Raw genomic sequence first — 21,590 nt, 5'->3', positions numbered from 1 at the left:
TGTGTAAACAAAGTGAGTCTGTGTTTTAACCTGGTGTTCGGTTGTCTGTGTGTGTGTCTGTGTGTCCGTGGTAAACTTTAACATTGACATTTTCTCTGCAAATACTTTGTCAGTTGACACCAAATTAGGCATAAAAATAGGAAAAATTCAGTTCTTTCCAGTCATCTTGTTTAAAACAATATTGCACCTCTTGTATGGGCACAAAAAAAAAAAAAAATAATGAAGCCTAATTATATGCAAACTGCATTTACTGTTATATTTATATTTTTTGTATTCTCTAAACTTGGCACTTTCATCTGATATTCTGACCCAGCAACAAGAGCAGTCATTATTATCATTTTTTGTTCAAATAGGAACTTCTTTTGCTAAGCATGGAAGTTTTATTTATTTTGCAAACGTTTTTGTGCAGATAGTAAAAAAGGGAAATTACTCTGTAATTAATGCTAGGGGACTTAATTTGCATCACAAGTGAGTCTTGAAGGCCTTGCCTCTCTTGTTTCTCTTTTCCGCAGTCTGTGATGTACTATCTGTGCTGTTTTGCTCTGGCGATAAGGTAGTGAGATGTAAACACTGGGACGGGCACTAGCTACCCATTCTGCCAGTGTTGTTTGCCTATAAGGTCTTTTTTAAATGTTTTTTTTATTTTGGCTTTGAAGTGTTGTTGTTTTTTTTCCCCTTTTTTACGATTTTTTTTGTAATCTGGGGATAATAAATTAAGCGGAATGGCTGGCATCCTCAGCATAGCCTAGTCTTATTTGCCATAAGGAGCTAAATGGTTGGGATACTGTGTCACGAACTGTGTTTTGTGGGTTTGTCTTAGAGTTTTTTTTGGTAAATGTGACAGTTTTGTGTTGCTGCGGTTGAGCATTTGTATGATTTGACAGACCTGATATGGACCTGTGTGGTCAGCTGGACTCTAAGCAACAAGAATAAGTATTAGGTAAAATTAGTGAGACTACAGACCAGTCACCCATTAGGCTTTCACAGTACCTCCTTCATTCCCATGAGAGACAGAGAAGTAGAGGGTTATGTATGCTTGTGAACAAAAGCACTTTGATCTGTCTCTGCTTTACAAATGCATTCGTTAGTCTGATTTTTGTTTAACACACATGCTCGAGTTTGGTTGTGTTACACTTTTACTCTTGAATTATTGAACTGGAATTCCCTCCCTTTTATGTCAGGTTTACAATGTGTCTGTCACATAATGAATTCCCTCTCTTCCACTTGTGTCAGATTCACAACTTGTCTGTCACGTAATGAATTCCCTCCCTTGTGTCAGGTTTACAAGTTGTCTGTCACATAATGAATTCCCTCCCTTGTGTCAGGTTTACAATGTGTCTGTCACATAATGAATTCCCTCCCTTGTGTCGGGTTTACAAATGCGTCTGTCACATAATGAATTCCCTCCCTTGTGTCGGATTTACAATGTGTCTGTCACATAATGAATTCCCTCCCTTGTGTCAGGTTTACAAATGCGTCTGTCATAACGAATTCCTTCCCTTGTGTCAGGTTTACAATGCGTCTGTCACATAACGAATTCCCTCCCTTGTATCAGGTGTACAAATGTGTCGGTCACATGACAAATTCCCTCCCTTGTGTCAGGTTTACAAGTTGTCTGTCACATAATGAATTCCCTCCCTTGTGTCAGGTTTACAAGTTGTCTGTCACATAATGAATTCCCTCCCTTGTGTCAGATTTACAACTTGTCTGTCACATAATGAATTCCCTCCCTTGTGTCAGGTTTACAAGTTTGTCTGAACAATTGTTCTCTTATTCTCCTTTCAGCCCAGGGTTTGGGCAGCCTGCGACAACAGCGGCAGAGAGCAGCAGCCTTGGGGGCTCCTTCTTCGGTGGGGGTGCCGGGGGTGGTGTGTTTGGCCTGGGGGCCAAGCCCAGCGAGGAGAAGGCCAAGCAGAATGTGTTCGGATCCTCGCAGGTCTTTGGTTCGGGATCGGCTAATAATTGTAAGTGTGCGCAGGCGCAGAGATACGTTGCACATGCGCACGCACCATACATATGCATTCAAGCATGCACGAATATACTTACGCATGCACACACACACACACACACATTCTTTCACACACACACATACATGCTTTCTTTCACTCATTACACTTTCTGCTAGGCACACACACATACACACACACACACACATACACAGAGACGCCCTTCCTCCCTCCCTTCCCACACTCACAGCTCAGCTTCTTTTTTTTTTGTCGTCTGCTTCATGGGCTCTCTCTGTCTCTCATGTCCTCTCACATCTCACGTCTCTCACGTCCTCTCTCTCTCTCACACACACACAGACTGACATACTCCTCGCTCTCACACACACACACTGATACACACACAGACTGACATACTCCTCTCTCACACACACACACTGATACACACACAGACTGACATACTCCTCTCACACACACACACACTGATACACACACAGACTGACATACTCCTCTCTCTATCTCTCTCTCTCTCTCTCTCTCTCTCTCACACACACACAGACACACACACACACGCACACATATCACTGATTAGGCAGCAATACTCTCTGCTTTTTGAGGGAGGGTCTGAGATTTCCTGTGTGAATCAGAATGAATTTTAATTGTCAGTTATACCTGAACAAGGTTTATAAGACGCGCCTACACCTACTTCAGGAGGTTATCGGCCATAGCTACTTTCGTTTTCTCCGCATTGGCGTGTAGTAGTTTTTTGCACAGGACAGGAATCAGACCCCTGCCGGAGTCAGCAGTGGTGGGTCACGGTAAGTGTGTTACTTGAACGTAATTTTAGGAAGAAAATTTCCTTTAACAATAAATAAATGAATAAGATATAGGACAAGAAATTGATTTAGTTCTACGTGCTGTGATGTTTTTGGCAGCAGTTATAGACAAAATTTTCCAAACATTTCTACAAGTTTGTCTTTCCAGTATCAGCTGACTGGGTTTGATAGCATTTGGAAGTTTGGGCGGTTTTTTTTTGTTTTTGGGGTTTTTTTTTGCTGAATTTTGTGTATGAATTCTTCCCTAATTTCTTTGCATAGTTCACAGTTTAAGTGCGTTGGGTAATGCTGCTGGTCAGGCATCTGCTTGGCAGATGTGGTGTAGTGCGTATGGATTTGTCCGAACGCAGTGACGCCTCTTTGAACGACTGAACGGAGTTCATAGTCGTCGAAGAAATGATAGTAGAGGGAGGGTGTGCAGACCCACTGTCGTCTGATTTTTGTGCAGGTTCCCCAGTTATTTTTTTAGCGAGAACCGCATGCACATGCGTGTCCTCTTTGTGGAGGTTCCCCCAGTTGTTTTTAGCGAGAACCGCATGCACATGCGTGTCCTCTTTGTGGAGGTTCCCCCAGTTATTTTTAGCGAGAACCGCATGCACATGTGTGTCCTCTTTGTGGAGGTTCCCCAGTTATTTTTTAGCGAGAACCACATGCACATGCGTGTCCTCTTTGTGGAGGTTCCCCAGTTGTTTTTAGCGAGAACCGCATGCACATGCGTGTCCTCATTTCCTTTTTTTCCCAGGTCACCGAAAGGCTAAAATTTGGTCGTGGAAATCGCCGTTCTGATGAAAGGAGTTTAAAAGTTTACAAAATGTATATGGTTTTATAATTATGCTCATAATGTGCTATAGTCCTCTGTGTTTACTATGAGTTTACTAAGTTTACTGTGTGTTTACTATGAGTCAGTAATCTGCCATTGTATATTCAAACTGATCCATTTATAAAAAAAAGTTGTCCGAACAGAGGCAGTGTGCAAACTCCGAGGAAGCCAGTTGCGGTGGTGGGCTGCCCATGACGTTATAAGTGGAGTGATGACCTAGAGGTAACGCGTCCGCCTAGGAAGCAAGAGAATCTGAATGCGCTGGTTCGAATCATGGCTCGGCCGCCGATATTTTCTCCCCCTCCACTAGACCTTGAGTGGTGGTCTGGACGCTAGTCATTCGGATGAGACGATAAACCGAGGCCCCGTGTGCAGCATGCACCTAGTGCACGTAAAAGAACCCACGGCAACAAAAGGGTTGTTCCTGGCAAAATTCTGTAGACTGAAAAATCAACTTCGATAGGAAAAACAAATAAAACTGCACGCAGGAAAAAATACAAAAAAAAAATGGGTGGCGCTGTAGTGTAGCGACGCGCTCTCCCTGGGGAGAGCAGCCCGAATTTCACACAGAGAAATCTGTTGCGATAAAAAGAAATACAAATACAAATAAATGTCCTACTTGCTCTGTAAGCAACGAAAAGTCCGCCATAAAAGCGGGCCTACATAAACCCTCCCCTATTCATCCTCAGTTGTTTCACATTGTGTGTGTGTGTGTGTGTGTGTTGTGTGTGTGTGTGTGTGTGTTGTGTGTGTGTGTGTGTGTGTGTTGTGTGTGTGTGTGTGTGTGTGTGTGTGTGTGTGTTGTGTGTGTGTGTTGTGTGTGTTGTGTGTGTGTGTGTTGTGTGTGTGTGTGTGTGTGTTGTCAGCCCTGTTTGGCAACAAAGGAGCCACAGTGTTCGGCAGCAGTCCGACTGCCAGTGGCGGCGGCGGCGGCGGCAGTGTCTTTGGTGGTGGTGGCGCTGGCGGCAGCAGTGGGGGTGGCGCCGGTGTCGGTGGTGGTGTCGGTGGGTTCAGCAACGCCACGTCAGGCACAGGGGGCGTGGCCTCTCTGGGCTTCGCCGTGACTCAGACCCCGGCCAGCTCTTCGGGTGGGTAACTGATACCGCGGCTGTGTTTCAAGTTTCAAGTTTTAATTATCCTTTCACTCCTATTGGAGTATGGAGGATTACTGCAAAATAATCTTTTTATGCCCAGAACAAACATTTCCAAATACACAACAAGTTCACATAAAAGTTGAGAAAACACAAATGTCTTTTAACTCCAAAAGTATAACTAGGCAACATTTGCAAATCTAATCATCTTACTTACAGCTAAAATGACTTTTTTGCCTCCTTTGAGCATATTACAAAAATTAAAAACCGATTTTGGAGACAAATATTTTTTAGGAACATATATATTTCGTAACTGATCATAATTGGGACATTCCATTATAAAATGAAACTCATCACCAATCACAGACATGTTACAAACCTTACAAAACCGTAACTCTCGTGGTATGCCTTTGTGTCTCCCTGTTTCTATTTCCAGCTTATGATTACTACTTCAAAATCTGAAGAAGCTGATAACATAATTATCAGGCATTTGACTTATATATTTTTCTCTACCAAATCCACTTTTGAAATTTCGATAAAACAAACATTTACTACTCGTCTCTAGAGCATGTCTCCATAGATTTTGAAAACTATCTCTCAAAGCAATGTTAACATTCTTGCAGAAAGATTCCCTCTCCAAGAAGAATTGACCATCCCAAACACAAGTCATACCCTGCTTCTTTCATACCCTGTTTTGAACAGGTGGGGGGGAGGGGGGGTTGTGGATTGGTGGGTGTGTCTTGTTGTTGTATTAGTGGTGATGATGGTATTGTTAGTAATGATAATGATAGTTTGTGTGTCTGTGTTGTAGTAGTAGTATTTGTGTTTGTATTTCTTTTTATCACAACCGATTTCTCTGTGTGATCTCTCTAGTTAGTAGTAGTTGCGCAGTTATATATATATGTGTCAGGTCATTAGATCTGCTACTGGTAACCTGTAATCCAGTACAACCTGTTCAGGGTCGGGTTGCCGGCGACTAAACCGGCACTCCCACTGCTCCCTTCCGGGACTGGTGAGGCGGGTGGCCAGACACCCTTATGGAGATCCATAAAAGGGCGTCGGCTCAGGAGAGCCACCGACGGCCATCTAGCTCCACTGTGCTGTGTGCATGCCACACGCAGTTGGCCCCCAGGGTGTGTCTACCCATGCATGCGAAGTCTGGATCCGGCAGAATCCACGGAAGAAACCTATCGGTTCAACGGAGAGGAAGGCGGTTACAGCAACGCACTGTGGAGTGCAGAGAGCAAGATGAGACACCGAAAGGATATCTTGGTCATCCACTGCATCCGTGCTCATCCTCCAGTCGTCTCGACTTAGTCTTGCCACTGGAAATTGGTGGACCCGGACGAGAGAGTGAGGTCGATGTTGCGCAACTCCTCTTCACTTTAAACAAACTCATCGCGCAAGTCATCAGTCATCCAAAAGGAAGCTATAGACCGTCTCCCACAAGTCCCCATCAACGAAGCACTGGACGATCCGCCAACACTTCTTGAGACCCAGAAAGCAATCCGTCTGCTATCCAGTGGCAAAGCACCTGGCTCAGACTCCATACCAGCAGAGGTCTACAAGGATGGAGGCACTGTGCTGACTGAGAAGCTCCATCAGCTGTACTCACTCATGTGGAAAGAAGAGACGATCCCCCAGGATTTCAAAGATGCATCTATCATTCACTTGTACAAGCGAAAGGGGAACCGGCAAGCCTGTGATAACCATCGGGGCATTTCCTTGCTCTCCATCGCAGGCAAGATACTTGCCAGGATCCTACTAAACCGCCTCACAGCACACCTTGACCAAGGTCATTTGCCTGAGAGCCAATGTGGATTCCGGAAAGAGCGCGGAACCACCGACATGGTGTTTGCTGCAAGGCAGCTGCAAGAGAAATGTCAGGAGCAAAATGCTGATCTGTTCTCCACCTATGTCGACCTCACGAAGGCCTTTGACACCGTGAGTAGAGAGGGACTGTGGAAGATCATGGCCAAGTACGGATGCCCTCGGAAATTTATTTCCTTGGTCAGCCAATTCCATGAAGGCATGCAGGCTCGAGTCCAGGACAATGGCGAAACATCTGCTCCTTTTGCTGTCACAAATGGTGTCAAGCAAGGCTGCGTCCTGGCTCCAACGCTGTTCAGCCTCATGTTCTCCGCAATGCTTACTGATGCCTTCAGAGATGGCGATGTTGGAATTGGCCTAAAGTACCGAACAGATGGCAAGTTGTTTAACCTCAGAAGGCTTCAAGCAAAAACGAAGGTCATGACAGACATCATCAGAGACTTTTTGTTTGCTGATGATTGTGCCCTCAACGCTGGATCTGAAGCTGACATGCAACTCAGCGTTGACAAGTTTGCCACTGCCAGCAGGAACTTCGGCCTTGCCATCAGCACGAGGAAAACTGAAGTTCTCCATCAGCCAGCCCCAGGGAAACCCTACGTTGAGCCCAACATCACAGTCAACGGTCAGAGACTCAGTGCGGTGGAGCGGTTCACATACCTTGGCAGCACACTGTCACGAAATGCGACCATCGATGATGAAGTGAACGTCAGGATTGCAAGAGCAAGCGCAACTTTTGGCAGACTGAGTGCAAATGTCTGGAACAGAAGAGGCATTAGTCTTGAGACCAAGCTAAAGGTCTACAGAGCAGTAGTTCTCCCCACACTACTGTATGCCTGTGAAACTTGGACAGTGTACCAACGACATGCCAAGAAGCGGAACCATTTCCACACAACATGCCTCAGGAAGCTACTGAACATCAAGTGGCAAGACAGGACCCCAGACACAGAGGTGCTCGCAAAAGCCACCCTTCCCAGCATCTTCACCATCCTGATGCAGTCCCAGCTTCGCTGGGCTGGACACGTGGCGCGCATGCCAGACCATCGGCTGCCCAAAAGGCTCTTCTATGGCGAGCTGCGACGAGGGAAGAGATCACACGGAGGTCAGAAGAAGCGCTTCAGAGATACTCTGAAAGTCTCTCTTAAAGCGTTTGATATCAACCCTGACTCCTGGGAGGAATCTGCAGTGGACCGTGACAAATGGCGCGCTGCTGTGCACAAAGGCGCCAAGTTGTGCGAGGCCAACAGGACTGCTGCAGCTGTTCAGAAGAGGCAGGCCAGAAAGTCACGGGCAAACAAGCTCCCTGACAATGATATGCCTGTCTTTGTCTGCCCCAACTGTCAGCGAACATTTCGTGCGCAGATTGGACTGTTCAGCCATCTGCGCACTCACAGATAGATTCATGAGCATCCTCCCCCCCCACCCCACCACCACCCTCCCCCCATCCCCCAGTTGGATGACAACGATGGTCATCATCGATCTCGATGGACACACCCCAGAAGGAGCAGTAATAATAATGATAGTAGCAGTAGTATTAGTTGTAGTGCTAGTAGTAGTAGTAGTAGTAGTAATAATAATGATAGTAGCAGTAGTATTAGTAGTAGTGCTCGTAGTAATAGTAGCAGTAATTTTAATACTAATGATGATGATAATATGTGTGTGTGGTGGTAGTAGTAATGATAAAAATGATAATAATAGTAGTGTGTGTGTAGTGGAAGCGATAATATTAATAACAATGATGATAGTGTTGGGGGTATATATGTAATTGTAGAAATAATGATGATATAAAGATGATGATGATAGTGTGTGTGTGTGTGTGTGTGTGTGTTGTAATAGTGGTAATGATGATTATATTAGTAATAATGACGATGTGTGGGTGTGGGTGTCTGTGCAAAAGTAATAGTAGTAATAAAAACAATATCAACAGTAGTGGTGGTGATAGTTATTTTAGTCTTAATGTTTATGTATTTGTGGGTGTGTGGCAGTGTGGTAGTTGTAGTAATAATGACAATGATCATGATGATGATGATGATGATCCTAGTCTTCACGTTTACAGTGTTTTCACTTTCAATGACTTAAGACAGATGAAAAAAAAGGGTGGGGAAGATGGGTTTAGGAATGAGGGGTGGGGGGTGTTGTTGGGGAATGTAGGCTTTGAGACATTGTCAGTACCTTCTTGCTGGTAGCTTTCTTCACTGCAGATATTATTCAATGTCTTCATCATCCTCGTCGATGTCGAAACCTTCAGTTTGAAGCATTTCAGTCACTTCAGCAGCAGTATAAAGCTGCTGTTGTGATCTAGTTTGCTCCAAAAAATTCCACTTGTATCGCCTGCGACACCATTTTTGATATGCATGCAAATTAGCTTTTCATGTGGGGTACCAAGGTCAGCGGCTGGCCAGTGAGTGTATAGTTACGGAACCTCATGAAGAAACTTTCCATTTGACCCTTGACACGTTCACAATGCTTGGTGTAGCTGCGATTTTTATGCTACCCCATGAGGAAAATGTGGAAAAATTTTTAATTGTCGAAACCGCTATAGCTTTGCGTTGTCCGGAACGCTGCCTTACGTCAGGAACACTATAGCGTTCCATAGTCCGGAGTGGGTTAAGGAATAGGAGTATGTGAATCCACTCTGTGTGTGTGTGTGTGTGTATGTGTGTGTGTGTGTGTCTTTACATCTTTTACATTTTAAGTGATTTTAGGAGGGAAAAGGGGGTGGGTGGGGAAGACATGCGAAGGATGTGGGAAGTTAGTTTGGTCAAGGAGAAGATGCATGTGAACCTGCTCTGTGTGTGCGTGTGTGTGCGTGCGCGCGCATGTGCATGGGCATGTTAAAATGTAGAGGTATGTATGTGAATGCATGTCAGCACATATATACATAATGTGAATAAAAGTATTTAAATTGATAGCATGTGTATTTGTGTGTGTGTGTGTTCGAATGTAGATGTAGATGTGTATGCGATATCCATGTCAGCACATATGTACCTAATGTGTATAAAAGTATGAAAATTGATTGCACTTTGTGTGGGGGTTGGGGGGGAGGGGTGGATGTGTGTGTGTGTGCGTGCAAACTGTATATATTTTTTCTATGTGTGCTGTGTACAGAGCTCTGCATTTGTGTTCGTGTGTATCCTGTGCGCATTGCTATGTCATGTTTGTGCATGTGTGTACTGTGTGCATACCTATTTGAGTCCTGTGTACATACCTATGACATATGTGTGTGTGTGTCCCTGTGTGTGTGTGTGTGTGTGTGTGTACATACCTGTGTGTGCAAGCCAGCTGCGTCACATTCCTCTGTCTCTGTACGCAGGAGGGTTCGGGGGAGCCCCGTCCTTCGGCGGCAGCCCGGCCTTTGGGGGAACCCCGGCTTTTGGTAGCAGCCCAGCGTTTGGCGGCAGCCCCGGGTTCGGGTCTTCCGCCGCGTTTCCCGCCGGGCCCTTTGGCGCCTCTCAGCAGACAGCCACCTCCGGCGGTGGATTCAGCAGGTAGGGAGGGATGGGGGTGGTGGAAAGGGTGAGGAAGGCGGTGGGGGTTAGGGGTGGGGGCAGTTTAGAATGGAGGGTGTGTGCGGGATTTGGTGGTGGTGGTGGTATGTGTGTGGGGGATGGCAAGTTTGGCTGAAACTGGGATCTGTCTTAGTTCTTATGTTTTTTTGAAAACGTCATTTTTTTAAGTTTCTTCCATATGCGAAGCAGTTCTTTGCCCCCCACCCCCTAATCCCCCCACCACCACCACCACCCACCCGCCGTCTCCCACTTCCCTCTTCTTTGCTTGTATTTATTTTGTGCCGACAATCTTATTGACCAGTGTTCTTTCTTTAACTTCTGGTGGGTTGGTCACTGTATTATTAGTGATGTTATTGTTGTGAAATATTTGTCAGTGAAAATAATGTTTTCTTGTTGTTGTTGTTTTAACCCATTCAGCCCTACGGAGTTTACAGCCTGTACAGTCGTGTTGATGCGTGAAAAATGCAGGAAATAAACTGAAATGGACAGCGTTTTTTTCCCTCTCCAAATTGACATTCTTGGACAGAAACGCATATGCTGTAGAAGTTTTCCTCCCTTTGCTTGGGGTACATGCATGCCGTTGGAACATGGAAACCGTTTTAATGAAACGAATATTGATGCCCAGGCAACGCTTGGGCGAAGGGTGACCAGTGAGTTAAGAAATACACAAGCAGCAGATTCCCCTGACACACAACTTTCTCCTTGCAGCTTTGCCAGCAGCAGCACGGCGCCGACCTTCGGAAGCTTAGCGCAGTCGCCAGACGCGCCCACCTTCGGCAGCATGGGTCAGGGGGGTGGGGGAGGGGGCTTTGGAGCCCTGGCGGCACAAGGGGGCGGCGGTGGGGGCGGCGGCTTTGGGGCCCAGAGTCCCGGGTTCGGAGCCGGCAGCCCTGGCTTCGGGGGAGCTCCTCAGCAACAGCAGCAGCAGCAGCCGCAGCCTCCGGGTGAGTTGGGTGGTGGTGGTGGTGGTGGTGGTGTGCTTTCGTGCGAGTTTGGTGTGTTTTATTCTTAATTTGATTGATTGATTGATTGATGTGGATACTTCTATAGCGCCTGTCCTCGGTCAGAGACCAAGCTCTAAGTGCTTTACAAACACGAGGACATTTGCACCACAGGCTGCCTACCTGGGTAGAGCCGACTGATGGCTGCCACTGGGCGCTCATCATTCGTTTCCTGTGTCATTCAATCAGATTTCAGACGCACACACATACACACTCAGACAGACATGTAACATTTTACGTGTATGACCGTTTGTTTGTTTTTTATTTACCCCGCCATGTAGGCAGCCATACTCCGTTTTCGGGGGTGTGCATGCTGGGTATATTCTTGTTTCCATAACCCACCGAACGCTGACATGGATTACAGGATCTTTAACGTGCGTATTTGATCTTCTGCGTGCGCATACACACGAAGGGGGTTCAGGCACTAGCAGGTCTGCACATAAGTTGACCTGGGAGATCGGAAAAATCTCCACCCTTTACCCACCAGGTGCACCAAGATTCGAACCCAGGACCCTCAGATTGAAAGTCCAACGCTTTAACCATTCAGCTATTGCACCCGTCGGGTGCGTGTGTGTTTATTATCTGTCTGCAGGTGAGTTTAGTATGTTCTATTTCATGTTAGTATATGACGGGCGCAATAGCCGAGTGGTTAAAGCGTTGGACTTTCTTCTCAGTCTGAGGGTCCTGGGTTCGAATCTCGGTAACGGCGCCTGGTGGGTGAAGGGTGGAGATTTTTCCCCCATCTCCCAGGTCAACATATGTGCAGACCTGCTTGTGCCTGAACCCCCTTCATGTGTATGCACACACAGAAGATCAAATATGCACGTCAAAGATCCTGTAATCCTTGTCAGTGTGTTCGGTGGGTTATGGAAACAAGAACATACCTAGCATGCACACCCCCGAAAACGGAGAATGGCTGCCTACATGGCGGGGTAAAAACGGTCATACATGTAAAAACCCACTCGTATACATACGAGTAAGCGTGAGAGTTGCATCCCATGAATGAAGAAGAAGAATCATAGTATATATATATTTTTTTTATCTTTTATTTGTTTTTTAATTTACTTATTATTTTATTTTATTTCATTTTATTTTGGTTTGCTTTTTTGTTGTTGTTTTTTGGCCTCTGGATGAGTTTAGTGAGTTGGGTTTTTTTTGTTGTTTTTTTTTGTCTCCGGGTGAGTTTGGTGTTCTGTTTCATTTTGATTTTTTTCATTATTATTAGTTATATTGTTTTGTTTTTTTCCGTTATTGCCTTTGGATTAGTTTAGTGGGGTTTTATTTATTATTTATTTTACTGTTGTTTTGCTTCAGTGTGAGGTTGGTGGGGGTGTGAAGGTGGGTTGGTTGGTGTTTTTTTTTTGTTTTGTTTTTTTTCACTTGTTGGTGAGCTTGGTGGGTTTTTGAATCGCTGCTGCTGCAGGGGGAAAAGTAAGATGGCGTTTTCTGATTCATTTTGGATGAAAGGAAATATATGACTGGTTTCCTGTGCAGTCTGCTCCTATCGTTCTCATCATCGTTAACTTCATCTCAGGGTGTTTTCCAGTGAGATGACACCAAGGATAGTGTGTTTGAGTGTGTTGTGTATGTGTGGTGTGGCGTGGTGTGCGTGTGTGTGTGGTGTATGTGTGGTGTGGTTGTGTGTGTGTGTGTTGTGTGTGTGTGTGTGTGTGTGTGTGTGGTTTGTATGTGTGGTGTGGTGTGCGTGTGTGTGTGTGTGTTGTGTGTGTGTGTGTTGTGTATGTGTGGTGTGGTTACGTGTGTGTGTATGGTGTGCATGTGTGTGTGTGTTTACGTGTGGTGTGTGTGTGTGTTTATGTGTGGTGTGCTTGTGTGTTTGTGTGTGTGTGTGTGGTTTGTATGTGTGGTGTGGTGTGCGTGTGTGTATGTGTGGTGTGTGTGTGTGTGTGTATATGTGTGTGTGTGTGTGTGTGTTATTTGTGCTGAAATCACTTATGAAACATTTTGAGAAATGCATTTTGTCTCTTGCGGCTATGCTGTGATTGATTTTAGAAGTTGCTCTTGGCATGTAAGAAGAGAGAAAAAGACTTATTAATTTGTGGGGTTTTTTTTTTTTTGTTTTCAGCTTTTGGCAATGCAGGTTTTGGGTGAGTCTTTTTTTGTGTTTTGTTTTGTTTTTTTCGACTCGTGTGTGTGTGTGTGTACTTGGTTTCTGTGTGTGTGTGTGTGTGTGAGTGTGTATGTATTATATATTGTATGGTATTGTATTACTCTTTTTGTCACAACAAATTTGTCTGTGTGGAATTCGGGCTTCTCTCCCCCAGGGAAAGCACATGGCTACAGTGAGAGCGCCATCCATATTACTGTTTTTTTCTATAACTTTTTGTCTGCCTGCATGAGGACTTGTTTTCTTATCAGAGTGGATTTTTCTAAATAATTTCGCCAGGGACAAAAAACCCTTTTGTTGCCTAAGGTTCTTTTACATGCGCGAAGTGCTTGCTGCGCACGGGGCCTCGGATTTATCCTCTGAATGACTAGCGTCCAGACACCACTCAGGGTCTGGTCGAGAGGGAGAAGATACTGGCGAGCGAGGGGTTTGAACTTGGGCGCTCAGATACTCTGGCTTCCTAGGTGGATGTGTTACCTCTAGGCCAGCACTTCATGCGTGTGACTGTGTGTGTGTGTGTGTGCGTGCGTGTGTGTGTGTGTGTGTGTGTGTGTGTACTGTGTGTGTGTGTGTGTGAATGTGGATGGGCAGTGAGTTTCTCATAAAATAATTGCAGTCTGTAAATGTCTTTTAACTCTTTCACTACCAAGTTTGTGTGTGAAGAACACTCCCCAGTGCTAAATATTTTTGATACCATGCTCTCAGTCACAGGCTTCAGTTCATGTCAAAACAGCTCAGTGGACTTGCTCATTTTAAACTGGGTCAGGGTTCAAAGGTTAGTCATTGTTCTGTTGCTGCTGCGGGAAACCGCAGCTGTCAAGCTTTGTTACAGTGTGAAAAACGTTCCTTTCAACATGACCCCTGGATCTTGACTGAAGTCACCTATGGCGGTGCACTGCCTTGTCCACTGAGGTTGCCTATGGTGGTGAAAGAGTTAAACAGTGGCAGTGTTATCATCTTCATTAATATCTTTAATATTGATCCATGTTGACGTTCACATGTTTCTTTCTCTCTCATTTGTTCAGCGCCAGTCCGTCTTTCAGTTCCTACAGAGGGTGACGATGATGGGGGGGTTTGGCTGAAGAGGACGGAACAATGCCGACAGGAACCAACCGTCTTTGCATCCCTGCTGCTGTTATAGAGCTCGGATTTCTGGATACACGCTTCCATGGCCTTTTTGTGGAGTACTGGGACTTGTGTGTGCTTGCCTGAATATGTTGATCATGTTCTTATTCCTCTTTTTTTCTGACTTAAGACTTATGTTTTTTTAATGTTTGTTTGGAAGATTTTGTTCGTTTTTTTGGTTTCCCTTTTTTGTTTAACTCACTCCATACGAATGGCGAAAGAGACGACGTTAACAGCGTTTCACCCCAATTACCACCATCAAAATACTGCAAGTGGAAGGCTCTTATACTGAAGAGGTGTTTGTTGACACAGAATACCACAATTCTGATGACGGAAGCTAAAGGTTGGGTCATTGAGACACCCACTGGACATCCGAGGGGTCTGTGTAGAGGAGAAGAGAGGACTGGCCGTACTGAGGGAGTTAAAACTTATGTTTTTTGGCTTGTTTGTTTGGTTGGTTTTTTTTTTTTGTTGTTGTTGATTGGAGTTTGTGCATGGGTGTCTTTGTATATGTGTTTTTTTTGCATTTTGTTTCTCAAGTTACAAACATCACAATATTAACATAGATCAGCATTGCAAGTTGCTCCTTGAACAGCTCGTGCTTTTCCCTTCCCTTCCCTATGGTGATTCTTTTCGTTTGTTTTTGTAGTTTTTGAAGTGTTATTCTTTGGTAGTTGGGTTAATTTCTGTTCTCGTGTGTGTGTCTGTGTGCATGTTTGTGTGTGATTGATATTAAGGTTTGGTGCTGATTATTGGGTACCCATTGTTGAACTTGTAAGCTGCAGCATCATTGAGTCATTAGGATTTAAAGAATTTTTTTTTTTTTTTTTTTTTTTTTTTTGCAGTGTAACCATTTTGTAATCATTAATGATCCATTGCCGTGTGATCATTCAGTTCTCATTAATGACCCAGTGTGGTCTTGCATTAAATTTTTGTAACCACTGACACTAGTGACAGTGTGTTGCTGTTTTATCGCCTGTTAAAAAAATCATTTGTATTTGTATTTCTTTTTATCACAACAGATTTCTCTGTGTGAAATTCGGGCTGCTCTCCCCAGGGAGAGCACGTCGCTACACTACAGCGCCACCCATTTTTTTGTATTTTTTCCTGCGTGCAGTTTTATTTGTTTTTCCTATCGCAGTGGATTTTTCAACCCTTTTGTTGCCGTGGGTTCTTTTACGTGCGCTAAGTGTATGCTGCACACGGGACCTTGGTTTATCGTCTCATCCGAAAGACTAGCGTCCAGACCACCACTCAAGGTCTAGTGGAGGGGGAGAAAATATCGGCGGCTGAGCCGTGATTCGAACAAGCGCCCTCAGATTCTCTCGCTTCCTCGGCGGACGCGTTACCTCTAGGCCATCACTCCACAGGAGTCCTGACAGGTGATACAACATGTGTGGCTGGTGGTTTCCTTTCATTGTTTTTTTCTTTCAGGGTTTTTTTTGTTTGTTTTGTTTTGTTTGTTTTTTTTATAAAGAAAGAAACTAATTGTCGCTGAATGAAGTGACCAGCCTCAGATGATGAGGAGTGATGTTTTGGAAATCACAGTAGACATTCCCCACTGATACATTGCTTGGATTAAAAAAAAAAAAAGGGGGGGGTTGGATGACTGATGAGAAAAATTGATACGTTGCTTGGATTAAAAAAAATGGTTTGGATGACTGATGAGAAAAAGCAGACTTTTTAGATTTCTTTAATTTGATTTTTGTTTTGTTTGGTTGTTTTTTTTTTTTTTGTAAAGGGGAAGTATTGATCTGTCATTTTTTTCAAGGGAAAGCAACTGCTGCTTATGATATAATGGAATGTCCAGTAACTAACTCTTTGTACTCTCAGAAATGGTGTTTGTAAGTGGACTGTTTGCTAGAGTCTGCACTGGTGGGTCTTGGAAAAGTGTATGTGTAGAATTTTAAACAGGAGTCTGTAGTAACGGCACAAACAGTGCAGTTTGAAGGATGAAGTTGGAAGGAAGTGTAAGTACCAGGCAGTGCACTGACTGGTCTTTTTTTGTGACAACTGCACAAATGATATATTTTGTTGGATTATTTGCATTATGCAGGATTCAAACAGGTTTAAAAGAATATATGAAAATAATGGTATTGTAAAAAAAAAAAAAAAAAAAAAAAATTCCAAGGCCTTGTTGATAAATCAGACGTGTGCATCCCTGTATTTTCCAGTATTTGTCCCTGAAAATAAAAGGAGAGAAATACAGAAATCTGATTTCATAAGCAAAATCCAATTTCTCAACAATCCAGAATACAAAAAAATAATTTTTGATCTCGACATGAACATGGTTATTGGATATTGCGAGATAAGCATTTTTTCTTTTGTAAGAGAGTGGGAGGGAGGATGGGGGGGAGGGAGAGAGAGAGAGAGCAAGCAATGGTCGTCTTCTTCTTCTTCTGCGTTCATGGACTTCAACTCCCACGTTCACTCGTACATACGCGAGTGGGCTTTTTACGTGTATGACCATTTTTACCCCACCATGTAGGCAGCCATACTCCGTTTTCAGGGGGTGTGCATGCTGGGTATGTTCTTGTTTCCATAACCCACCGAATGCTGACATGGATTACAGGATCTTTAACATGCGTATTTGATCTTATGCTTGCGCATACACACGAAGGGGGTTCAGGCACTGGCAGGTCTGCACATATGTTGACCTGGGAGATCGTAAAAATCTCCACCCTTTACCCACCAGGCGCCGTCACCGTGATTCGAACCCGAGACCCTCAGATCGAAAGTCCAACGCTTTAACCATTCGGCTATGGCGCCCGTCGCAAGCAATGGTCAGTATTGATGGAATATGATAAAATACTGAAAGCCAGTGAAAAATACTGAAGACTGTTTACGACAGTAATTGAACAGGTTAGTCGAGGGGTGCACAGGTCTGATAAATTTCAAGGATGTAAATAATGCAATATCTGCAATGTCTCGACTCTGATACTGTCAGAACATGGGTGTGGAAAACGCTGCTGTCTAAAAACATGCTCGGCAAATCAACGTGCGCGACAGAAAACCGAATGTCACCCTCACAAGGGAGATCATTCCAGCGGCAAGCAAGCAGTGCAGTGGTCATCCTCTTCAGCGTTTTCTGAGTGGTCAGCATTGTGTAGTATCACTTTATTTTTCTTTCGTCTGCTTTTTGTGTGTTTTCTTTTTCTTTTTTTTTTGCTAGCAAGCCTCGACGCTTTTCTCTCTCTCCAACAGTCTGTGAATGTGTTGCTTCGCTTTGGCAATTGTGTAGTGATATTGTAAACACTGGGATGGGCACTAACTGCCCATTTTGCAGTGTAATTTGCCAGTATAATTTGGCTTTTTCTTGTACTTTTTTTTTATGGCCTTGAATTTGGGATGATAAGTAAAAGGCCTAAAGGAGGGTGATAAGTTAGAAGCAGAAGGGCTGATGTCCTTAATTGCTTGTTTTTGTTTGCTTTTATGAGCATTGTGATTAAGGAAAAAAATGTCATGAAGTGTGTTGTCAAGCAAGATTCCCCCCCCCCCCCACACACACGACAAGATTTGTGTCTAATTTTTTTTTTTTTTTATTGAGTAGAGCAGTCCAGAAATGGCCCAGTGCGATAAGCTGGACTACTGGCAACAATGCCAGATGCCCCCCCCCTCCTCCCCCCTCTATTTTTTTTTTTTTTTTTTAAAGAAGACAACTTTGATTTTTCATGACTTGCAAACAAGTTTACAGTTGAGACAGCTTTTGATAAATCCAGGACTTTTCCGGGATTTGGGGGGGATGTGCTGTTTATCCAGCCACTTTAAAAATAAAAAAAAGCCCTTGAAAAGGCCTTACTTTCTCAGAGGGTGTAGGTGGAGGGGGGGGGGGGGGCGTTCAAAGTTTACAGGGTTTGTAGTAGGAACCTTGATCATGCGACTGCAGTAACTGGTAATGGGAGTGTCGTGTGTGTCTGTTGATAGCATATGAAGGTTTTAGGGAATCATTGGTCATGTGTATGTGTGTGTGTGTGTGTGTTATGGATGGATGAGTGTCATAAATTGTTGAAAATAAAAATGATGACACAGCGGATTGAATCTGAATCCTTTTTTTTTTCTTTTTTTTTTCCAAGGGAAGGAAGTTACATTCCACAATTTTTAATGTTTGATTTATTTTTGATTTGATTTTATCAATTTTTAAAGTTTTAATCTAAATTATATTTTTTGCTTATTTAGTCCTGTCTCTTGAAATTGATTTTAATCATTTTTAATATTTTAATTTCTTTTAATACTCATGATATTTGACTTAAGTTAAAGCGACTATGTATCTACTCTCTGAAAATGAAGGGTTTGCGGACAAGAAACGAGACGCAACATTTGTGGAATGGACATTGGACACATAAAAAGATGTTTTATTCTTTTTTCCTATTTCAAGATTTATTCATGAGAGAAGTAAACTGTCTGCATTCTCAAGATCACAAAAAAAGACAAGTGTTGTTACAAGGTGCTGGGACCAAGGGTGGAGAAAGGGGAAATAAAAAGAAGAAATAAAAAAAAGAAAATAATCGCACTTTGTGCATTTATCAAAATGAAACACACACAAAGTTGTGTTTTTCCATTGGATGTGTACAATGAACACTCAAAACCGAAGACCAACACTGACGGGGACATGCGATTTTGTTATGAATCTATGTATTCAAAACATCTGTCGCACACAGTTCAGTTGTTATCATCAATCGTACAAGCACTCTCCAACGGTGTCTCTAACAAAAGCATTAGTGTGTGACGTCACGATTCATGGAAAATATGTAAGAACTGTTCCACGGAAATCAAATGTATTAATAAAACCCTACTGTGCACAACAGCTGAGAAATAACTCGCTCACACTCGCTCTCTATTTTGTGTACATTAATATGATACAAGGGTTTTTGCAATCAAAGTTGTAAAGTATGGTATTTAATTCCCTTACAAATGTAGGCAGCCAAAAAAAAGAACAAGAGAGGCAAGGCCTTCAAGACTCACTTGTGATAAATTAAGTCCCCTAGCATTAATTACAGAGTAATTTCCCTTTTTTACTACCTGCACCAAAACGTTTGCAAAATAAATGAAACTTCCATGCTTAGCAAAAGAAGTTCCTGTTTGAACAAAAAATGATAATAATGACTCCTCTTGTTGTTGTGTCAGAATAAGAGGTCAAAGTGCCAAGTTTAGAGAATACAAAAAATATAAATATAACAGTAAATGCAGTTTGCATATAATTAGGCTTCTTTTTTAAATTTTTTTTGTGCCCATCCCAGAGGTGCAATATTGTTTTAAACAAGATGACTGGAAAGAACTGAATTTTTCCTATTTTTATGCCAAATTTGGTGTCAACTGACAAAGTATTTGCAGAGGAAATGTCAATGCTAAAGTTTACCACGGACACACAGACACACGAACACACACACACAGACAATCGAACACCGGGTTAAAACATAGACTCACTTTGTTTACACAAGTGAGTCAAAAACATGTAGGTACAGTGAATGGCAATGTCCCCCACCACCCTGGTAGATCTCTTATCAGACTTATGGTAAACCTTTCAACATTTCAGACACTGCAGTTGGCAGGCATGGCAACTTACAGCTGTCAAAATGACAAGACTTTAACCCCTAGGCTGCCTACAAGACGAGATAACTCATCATCGCAAGCATGTACGCTTCACTGCCACAATGATGAGATAACTCGTCATCGAAATACTCTGGTCTTTTCCTGGTTTGCATTCAGTTTGTTGACAAAAATGCTGGTCTCTTTAGCTTGGGGAATCTTTCTAGATTCTATTCATAGCTAGAAACACCATCTACATCATGAGGTAGTCTTTAATTTGAATGTTTTGGCTGGGTCACTGTCACAGTGTTTTGCCTGGTTCCTCTCCTCACTCGCTCAACAAAATGTCAGACTGACGCCGTGCTCAAGACATGCGATCGTGGCGTACTAAATCAACCAAGATTGCTTTCTTTAGCTGATGCTCAGAAAGAATTGAAGCATAAATTTGAAGGAGAAGACAGAGATGAACATTTATAGGATGATTTGATAGAAAATAAAGGGAGCAATCTAGAGAGTGGCCAAGATACGACTATCAGTGAGTGATGCCGGCTATACAGCTTGTAGCAGACGACAGAAACTAAACGAATTATTAGCAGGGCACAGTGTGAGCGATTTTCTTGGCACTCGGCCAACGCAGTCGGATGAGAACTGGATAAAGTGATCATGTGAGAGGGGTGAGGAGGAGGGGGGGTGGAGACTGAGGGGGCGTGGCCCCACATCCACATTATCACTTGGAGAAGTCACAATGCAGTGTGTACTATCTCTTTTTAAAAAAAAAATTATTGTCGTTCTAGTATGATTTTGTGTGTGCAGATATCCATCTGTCCAGAAAATAAGATAGTGCAAATTACCTGACTAATGTTTGTAATGAACAAGTTGAAAATGTGACAAAAAACAAAACACTGATTTCAAAACAACAGCATGCCACTAAAAAATATATAAAATGGGAAAACAGTATGTGTTTTGTATTCTTTATTCATTTACCTTTCAGAAAATAGATACTTTTAAGGGTCTTTCTCAAATAACAAAGAGCACAGAATTTTTTGAAAATTTACACCCGTTTTTTGTGAAGAAACCCTGGCTAATAGATTTCACTTAAATCTTACTTTCCCGACAGTGAAAGGGTTAGTAGATAACGGAAATGGACACTATTCAATGCTTAATGAAGGCAAACGTGACCAAATTGTGCTGATGACTTCAGCCCCTCCACCGAATTTATCATCCCCAGATTGAAAAAAAAAAAAAGAAACGGGAAAAAAAAGGAAAAGGATGAAAAATACTCAAAAAGCCACACCAAAAATTACATAAAATATAAGCAAATAATATCACAGACCGGAGGATCGTTGGTTCTATTCCAGAACCAGCACCTAGTGGATTGAGGGAGGAGAAACTTTTTTCTGACCTTCCAGATCAACTGGTTGTCAAACCTGGTAATGCCTAAATCCCCTTTTAATGTGGACATACATGCTGAAGACCAAATATGCACTCGAAGATCCTGTAATCCATGTCAGTGTTGGGTGAGTTATGGAAACAGCAACATGCCCAGCATGCATCAAAATGAAGCAGACAAAATGGGGACTGCTTGTATTAAATCTGAACAGATTTTGTCTGCAGCTGATAATCATGAGCAAACATTCATACACAGAGCCAAACCTGACATTAAAAAAAAAGAAAAGAAAACAGCAACAGAAAAAACGAGATATATTCATAAGAGAATCAATCCCCCCCACCTCCCTCCACGTCAGTAAATAAAGAGGTGGTAGAAGTACAAAACGGAGCATAAG

General features: G+C 43.1%; 1 protein-coding gene across 1 annotated transcript in view; it reads left to right on the top strand.

The window, feature by feature from the left end:
* Positions 1 to 16,567, top strand: part of LOC143276071 (uncharacterized) — a 77,331-nt gene extending 60,764 nt beyond the window's left edge. The window contains exons 30-35 of the mRNA XM_076580458.1: positions 1,786 to 1,964; positions 4,466 to 4,687; positions 9,831 to 10,005; positions 10,735 to 10,970; positions 13,114 to 13,135; positions 14,181 to 16,567. Of these exons, the coding sequence (XP_076436573.1) occupies positions 1,786 to 1,964; positions 4,466 to 4,687; positions 9,831 to 10,005; positions 10,735 to 10,970; positions 13,114 to 13,135; positions 14,181 to 14,214 (868 nt within the window). The 3' untranslated portion in view covers positions 14,215 to 16,567. The remainder of the gene's footprint in view (positions 1 to 1,785; positions 1,965 to 4,465; positions 4,688 to 9,830; positions 10,006 to 10,734; positions 10,971 to 13,113; positions 13,136 to 14,180) is intronic.
* Positions 16,568 to 21,590: the final 5,023 nt, after the last annotated feature.

The sequence above is a fragment of the Babylonia areolata genome, chromosome 31 (assembly GCF_041734735.1).
Source record: "Babylonia areolata isolate BAREFJ2019XMU chromosome 31, ASM4173473v1, whole genome shotgun sequence".
NCBI classification, from domain to species: domain Eukaryota; kingdom Metazoa; phylum Mollusca; class Gastropoda; order Neogastropoda; family Buccinidae; genus Babylonia; species Babylonia areolata.
The sequence above is the reverse complement of the archived record's forward strand: the minus strand, read 5'-3'. Positions and strand labels throughout refer to the sequence as shown.